At 46.7% G+C, this 7772-nt stretch overlaps 1 protein-coding gene, 1 long non-coding RNA gene and 1 pseudogene across 2 annotated transcripts; 1 reads left to right on the forward strand and 2 right to left on the reverse strand.

Moving 5' to 3' along the window:
• The first annotated feature begins 344 nt into the window (after positions 1-344).
• Positions 345-3707, forward strand: LOC127341371 (uncharacterized; annotated as a pseudogene).
• A 96-nt stretch (positions 3708-3803) lies between these two features.
• On the reverse strand, positions 3804-5690 carry LOC127341372 (uncharacterized). The gene is made up of 3 exons (XR_007875455.1): positions 5458-5690; positions 4601-5373; positions 3804-4491 (listed from the first exon to the last, which is right to left on the reverse strand). It is a non-coding gene; the product is annotated as an uncharacterized lncRNA (long non-coding RNA).
• Positions 5691-6226: 536 nt separating this feature from the next.
• Positions 6227-6926, reverse strand: LOC127341370 (histone H2B.1-like). The gene has a single exon (XM_051367181.2). The coding sequence runs from the start codon at positions 6867-6869 to the stop codon at positions 6411-6413; it is 459 nt and encodes a 152-aa protein (XP_051223141.1). The 5' UTR covers positions 6870-6926; the 3' UTR covers positions 6227-6410.
• Positions 6927-7772: the final 846 nt, after the last annotated feature.

Below are 7772 nucleotides of genomic sequence, written 5' to 3' on the forward strand. Positions count from 1 at the left end.
CAACTAAGCAAGCATGCATAAAGCCAGCAACAAAAGGTTGTATAAGAATTAAGAAAATGTACACTGACAGGGACTGGTTGTGGGGAAAATCAAAGAGCTGCAGCAGCTCGGTGCCGTGTCAACTCTGTCACTGGATGGTTGCTTTCATCGATCACCAAAAGCCAAGAAGAAATCGGTTTCATCATGTTCAGGCCAATGGAGTTCAGGTAGCTGTAACATCACACTGGACTAGTTTACTGAACAAATGAAAACGCAGTAAGACTGCATACACACAAGCATGGAGGTGGTACTCTGCAGATGCCAAACATTGTTGACATTCACAGATCAATTAGTTCAACAAAGACATGGCTGTGTGCAACGCGACCTTGCTGGTACCTTCCCTCCTCTCCATCTTGATGATCGCCGTGGCAAGTGATGAGGCCGCGCTGCTTGCCTTCAAGGCAGGGCTCAGCAATTCCAGTGCGCTAGATTCTTGGAATGGAAGCACTGACTTCTGCAGCTGGGAGGGCGTGACATGTAGCCGCAGGAGGCCGACGCAGGTGGAAGGGCTGAGCCTGCCCTTCCTTGCGCTCGCCGGCACCATCTCTCCGGCCATAGGAAACCTCACCTTCTTACAGATTCTCAACATGAGCTCCAACGAGCTCTATGGCGAGATACCACCAAGCATTGGTCGCCTGCGACGACTGCAGACCCTCGACATGGGGAGTAACATGCTCTCGGGTATGTTTCCTGCCAACCTTAGCTTCTGCACCAGCTTGACAACTCTCATTCTCCACTACAATCAGCTCAATGGTCAAATCCCAGTCGATATTGGCAATACTCTGACACACCTACAGAGACTATCTCTGATGAACAACACTTTCACCGGGTTTATTCCAGCGTCGCTGGCTAACCTGTCATCACTGAGTGCCTTGTCTCTCAAGGGAAATCGGCTCCACGGCCCAATCCCAGAAAACCTTGGCAAACTAGCTGGCCTGCAGCTCCTCAACTTTGAGAATAACGACCTTTCGGGAGTGATTCCACCCTCTTTGTACAACTTGTCGTCATTGGTAACCTTTGCGGTTGGAGGGAACAATCTGCATGGCAACATTCCTGCCGATATCGGAGACAAATTTCCTAGAATAGAAGGATTTAGCCTTGGTGCTAACCAGTTCAGTGGAGTCATTCCTTCTTCGATCTCAAATCTCACCACACTGAAAGGGTTATGGCTCTCAATCAACAGATTTAGTGGTTTTGTGCCTCCTAATCTGGGGAGGCTGCAATCTCTCAGACGTTTATTCCTGCATGAGACCAATGTTGAAGCAAACGACAGGGAAGGCTGGGAGTTCATCACTTCAATGGCAAACTGCAGTCAGCTGGTAACCCTACTTATCGCCAACAACTCTTTCAGCGGAAGGCTGCCAAGTTCAATAGTGAATCTCTCGACAACTATCGAGTACCTTTATTTAGGTTACAATAACATCTCCGGACATATACCCTCAGATATTGGCAATCTTGTAGGCCTTAACGTCTCGAGATAGAGCATACTTTCATGTCTGGATTGATCCCAGAGAGCATTGGGAAACTAGTGAACTTAGTTCAGCTATACTTGGAAAACAATAGCTTTTCAGGCCTCATACCTCCTTCTATTGGTAATCTCACACAACTAGAATGGCTACTTGCACCCAACAACAACTTACAAGGGCCAATTCCAGCAAACCTTGGAAAACTGAAATATCTTCAGATTCTTAATCTGTCCATGAATTACAACCTGAATGGCTCGATTCCCAAAGAGATTCTGGGGTTGACGTCCCTTTCTTCTTACCTAGACTTGTCATACAACTCATTATCTGGACCTATTCCTTCAGATGTCGGTGGATTACACAATCTTAACAAGCTTGTTCTGTCAGGAAACCATTTTTCTGGCGAGATACCTGCCAGTATTGGAAACTGCATAGTTTTAGAATTCTTGTTGCTGGATAGGAACTCATTTGAAGGAAGCATGCCAAAGTCTTTGGGGAACATAAAAGGGCTCCGCGTATTGAACCTGACCATGAACAAGTTTTCTGGTGGGATACCTGATACTCTTGGAAGCATGGATGGCCTAGAAGAATTATATCTGGCACAAAACAACTTCTCAGGGCCGATACCGTCAGTTATTCAGAATTTGACCATGCTGTCAGAAATAGATGTATCCTTCAACAATTTGCAGGGTGAAGTGCCAAAAGGAGGTGTTTTCAGGAATTTAACGTATGTGTCAATTGCTGGAAATAGCATGTTATGTGGTGGAGTGCCTCAGCTTCACTTGGCTTCATGCTCTATGACCAACACAGGCAAGAATAAAAATGGGTGGTCGAAGTCAATCATAATAGCTCTTGCAACAACAGGATCAATATTGTTGCTCATTTCACTGGTTGTCCTTACTCATATTTTCTGCAAGAAGGCAGGAAGACAGAAGGACCAAGAACCACCTATGCTTATGGAGGAAAGATATCCGAGAGTCTCTTATAATGCATTATCAGTGGGAACGGATGGATTCTTGGAAGCAAACTTGCTTGGGAAAGGAAGATATGGTGCTGTCTACAAATGCACTATGGATGACGAAGATACAAGTACAACTGTGGCTGTAAAGGTGTTTAACCTTCAACAATCAGGATCATCCAGGAGTTTTGGCATCGAGTGTGAGGCGTTGAGAATAGTGCGTCACCGTTCCCATATAAAGGTTATCACATGTTGCTCGGGCGTCGACCCCCAAGGGCAAGAGTTCAAGGCGCTAGTTTTTGAGTTCATGCCTAATGGTAGTTTAGAAGGTTGGCTTCATCCAGAATCTGAAGAACTCACTTTGAGTAATACACTAAGCCTAGGTCAGAGGCTAGATATTGCTGTTGATGTTGTGGACGCAATTGAATACCTTCACAGCCACTGTGAGCCACCAATCATCCATTGCGATCTCAAGCCAAGCAATATTCTTCTTGCGGAGGATATGAGCGCCCGTGTTGGAGATTTTGGCATCTCAAAAATACTTGGTGAAAAAATAATAAGTAATCAAAATAATTCAAATAGCACAGTTGGGATAAGAGGTACCATTGGTTATGTTGCTCCAGGTAACTGAATTTTTGTATTGTTTCCTTCTAGTTCGCTGTGAGTCATAGATGTGCTTTATGATCAATTTTTCTTGCAAATATTGTAGAGTGTGGGGAAGGCTCTGCAGTCTCAACTGCTGGCGATGTGTACAGCCTAGGCATATTGTTGCTTGAGATGTTTACTCGAAGGAGCCCCACAGATGACATGTTCAGAGATTCACTGGATCTGCATAAGTTTGGCAGCAATGCTCTTGGCGAGAAAACCTTGGAGATAGCTGATTCGACAATTTGGCTGCATGCAGAACCAAAGGATGACACAGCAAGTAATAGAATCAAGGATTGCTTAGTTTCCATCTTCAGGCTCGGCATATCCTGCTCAAAGCAACAACCCAGAGACAGAATGCTGATAAGAGATGCAGCAGTAGAGATACATACAGTCAGAGATGAATACCTCATGTTTTCAACTTATGAATACTTAACTTACGGCTGAAGCCACCACTTCTGCATTTTTTTGCATGATCAACAAACAATCAAGCAGAAGACAGCATGTAAATGCCAGAAATAATTGCAAGTTCGAAACCATGTGTGGGTCAGAATATCTTCCTGGTATGTAATTCTTGCATAATGTCAGAAAAATGCGGACTTTATATAAATGTTACCCCTATGAGGCATGCACATTATCAGGATTTCATGACCTGAGGTACGTTGGAAGAACTCAGAACCCCTACGTTGTCCAACTAAAGCTAATAAATCAACAGGACAACCATCAGATTCATATGTACATACAGGCAACAAAAATTTCATATCCCTACAAAAGTGAAGCAAAAGATGGAAAATGGCTTCTCTGCGAAATGGACATTTGCATGCCAATTAAACATTACCTGTTCAGAGCAGACACTAAGTATGCAGCTTGAGCAAAACTGAAATAAATTTCATGTAGAAAACTTCATCGATCCTGAAGCAGGCAACAACCATAGCTCAATCCACAATCTGGATGCGCACAGATGCCAATGATAGCATTAGAATGGAATAGTATTTGGATTCATGGATTGAGTTAGGCTTCCATGTCCTCAAAGCGACTATTGAACTTGACATTTAACTTATGGATAAGTTACTTTAAGGAGACTGACTAATGACTGGTACTAACCGATGGACAACCAGTGTTAACTACCATTCATAAACTAGAAGCACAAAATAAGAAAGATAATGGCAATGCAAACCATGAGAGTGCTGGCATTCTTCATCTTCCTTCTGATGATCAATACATGAGCACTGACGGAAGCAGCAATAATACCAATGCTGGATTTCAAGGCAGAGCTCAGCTTAAGAGAGAACAGAAATTGCTTCTGCACCTGGTAAGAACTTGCATGCAGTCCTGAGAATCTGTTGCAGATGGTAGAGCAAAGTCGTCTTCATCAGCATCGGAAGCCTGACAACATCACTCCAAATGTTCAGACACATTGTAGTATAAAGCATAAACACAAATTAGGCCATCACATGACATTATGACAAGTATCAGCCAGATAGTATAGTATTACCTCTGTTCCATAATATAAGAAATTTCGGTAGGCTATTTTAGCAACATTGCCATTTTCAAGCACTGGATCCATGAGGCAACGATTTCCTGAAAGCAGCACCACATGGTTCTTCTAATTTCACAATGCCAGGCAGTTGAACTATCAAAGGATTGTTCAAGAAAATTCCGCAATCATGTAAATTTTCCCCACAACCTCCAGTTCTCAGTCAAGCAAAATCCATGTAAAAATTAACCAAATCAACATAACAGAAACCATATGGGAGTGGAAAGCCAGCACTATTGTTCCAAATAGCAGCACCGAGTAGTTCCTATTTACAACTGCCCAACTATACACTAACCATCATCTACCCATTCCAATTAACCTGCTACAGTTCCAACTTCCAGGTAACCAGAGTTCGCTACAGTTCCAGATAACCATAGGTCCTGCTACAGTTCTAGATAACTGGAGTTTCGACAGCAATTAACAACTGCCACTGTTCTATGAAACCTAGGAGGGGCAAAGCTTCATGGCGAAGGTGGCCATGATGCTAACCTTGGGCTTCTCGGAGGTGGCGCTGATGAAGGAGCTTGCGGCCTCGCAGAAGAGATCGATCTCTCAGCCCCTTCTCCGGGCTCCTCCTCCGCGGAAAATCTGCTCGACATCGGCTTCTACGCGTTGGGCACCCTCCTGACGGGGCCTTTTCAGCCTCCTCCGCCGCCGCGGCTGGTTCCTCCTCCGGAGCTCCTCTCCTCCATGTGCGTTTGTACCGGGAGAAACGGTGACCGTCGGCCTTACTGAAGAGGCCAGTTCACTTGACGGTGAGCTAGACAGTGGTATATGCAGGATAAACAGTAGGTGCACGCCAGCCCGTGCTATACCTCGTCCTCAGCGGCCACGGACCCTCTCAGGCAATAACACAAACACCTCGCGCTCACGAGTAATGCAACGTCGCAGCGGCGCTGAGGAACCCAGCCGGGCCCGGAGCCGAATGCCGCCGCGACGGTTAACATAGTGGGCGGAGTGACGAGACCGGCCGAACCAAAGCGCGGCGAGCTGGGCATCGCCTTCGCAGACGCCGGCGGCGAAAAAAGCTGCGCTTAGAGCTGACCGATGTGTCTTTGGGAGGGGGGGGGGGGGACACTGTTTGGCGCTATACCCATCCGACTAGCATATTCTAAACTGAAATCCCGCCAAGAAATTTCGTGTGCAGATTGGAACTCTGATGTGCCGCCGAACACTACAGGTTGAAGCACCATGGCGCGCAACGCATTGCAAACTGAAATCAAATCCCAAATTCTTCGCGTGCAGATCCGACAGTTGGCAGATCGCAACAGCAACGGGGATGGTTTCTGGGAGCGCAGGGAGTTCCCAGCACTGGTTGGTGTCATCTGAGGCCGAAATAACTGAATTGTGGATCTGAGCTGAACACTCCTGTCTTGCGCTACAGATTTGCAGCGCAACCAACAAGCGGAATCATCGGCAGAAACAACAAACCGCTTGCACCAAAGATTAGGAATGGCTACGCGGACCAACACCTCTACAGAGATCGGCATACAGATAGATCAGAACAGACGAGCACATTGTAGGGAATCCAGAAATCAAATGAACAGAAATTTAAAAAAAACACTAACAGATTCAACAGGCATATGACGAACATTAGTAACTTCAGATTGAAATAACAGCACTGCTACAACGAGCAGCACATTTTCTTAAAGAACACACGGTCATGAGTCATGACACAATCGATCACCTAACTACAGAGTACAGCAGGAACATTAAAGCAACACTAAAACAGGTGAAGCAGGGGACTCTCCAAGAACATCAGAACACTCTAGGAGGAGGTGAACTTGGTGACGGCCTTGGTGCCCTCGGACACGGCGTGCTTGGCGAGCTCCCCGGGGAGGACGAGGCGCACGGAGGTCTGAATCTCCCGGGAGGTGATGGTGGGCTTCTTGTTGTACCTGGCGAGCTTGGCGGACTCGCCGGCGAGCTTCTCGAAGATGTCGTTGATGAAGGAGTTCATGATGGACATGGCCTTGGAGGAGATGCCGATGTCGGGGTGGACCTGCTTGAGCACCTTGAAGATGTAGATCTTGTAGGTCTCGACGCTCTTCTTGCCCTTCTTCCTGCCCCGTTTCTCACCGCCCTCCTTGGCGGCGGTCTTGCCCGCCGGCAGGCTCTTCCCCGCCTTGGGCTTCTTGGCGGCGGGCGTCTTCTTGGCCTTCTCGGTGGTTGGCTCCTCCTCCACGGGCTTCTTCTCCGCCGGCTTCTTCTCGGCCTTGGGCGCCATGGGTGCTGCTGCTGATTCGACGGAGAGAGAGGTGGAAGGTGGGAGAAGAGGTGGTGAATTGGTTGCAGATTGAGATGTGAGGAAATGAGGAGGACGCGGGGCAATATATAGAAGGGAGGAGGTGAGCGGTGATTGGTGGAGGAGTGGGTGCTGCGGATCGGGGATGCAAAATGATTCCAGCCGTTCGCTGCTGTACGCGATGGACGGTCCGGATGCGTTTCGACGCGGATCGCTGACGTGGCGAAGAAGTGGGCGGGGAACAGAGGCGGGTGATGATGGATTTCGTTTCGGCCGCGCGCGTGCCGCAACTGGATTTCGTTTACTGGAAGGACTTCTCCCTGGCGGGAATTGACATTTTGGAGGTACTGCACCGGGGACCCAGCTGCCAGTGATAGAAATTCTATGATGCCAAACCATAGGCCTTTTCAGTGAAACAGTAATTCGTGCTTTGGTTCAAACAAATTGCGACTTTAAGCACGATTTAGGTGCCATAACTTTTGGCGTACGTCCGTATGATTATTATGTCTATATACTTTCATTAGAGCACTAATTGTGCAACATTGTGTCTAAAAACAAGGCTGGAACCCCACCTTTTGTTACGACCAATATGTTTATGAATGTCTAAATGTTGTATACGTGCAGATTGCCCATTAGTATCGGAAATTCAATTCGGCTCCCGGGTGCACATGCTCCCTCTACCAACAAAACATATTTTTTAAAGTGTGGACAAATATTGAAAAAAAAATCTACATTTACATCTCCATAATATATGTGTGTGCGTCAAGTTTCACGAACAAAGCCGCATCTCTGAACCAGAGAGACAAGTTTCAAACCTAAAGCTACCAGCCCATATCAGGGAACTGAACCAAAACACCCTAGCTCAGCGCCAACAAAAGTACACCA

This window comes from Lolium perenne, chromosome 3, assembly GCF_019359855.2.
Source record: "Lolium perenne isolate Kyuss_39 chromosome 3, Kyuss_2.0, whole genome shotgun sequence".
Taxonomy (NCBI): domain Eukaryota; kingdom Viridiplantae; phylum Streptophyta; class Magnoliopsida; order Poales; family Poaceae; genus Lolium; species Lolium perenne.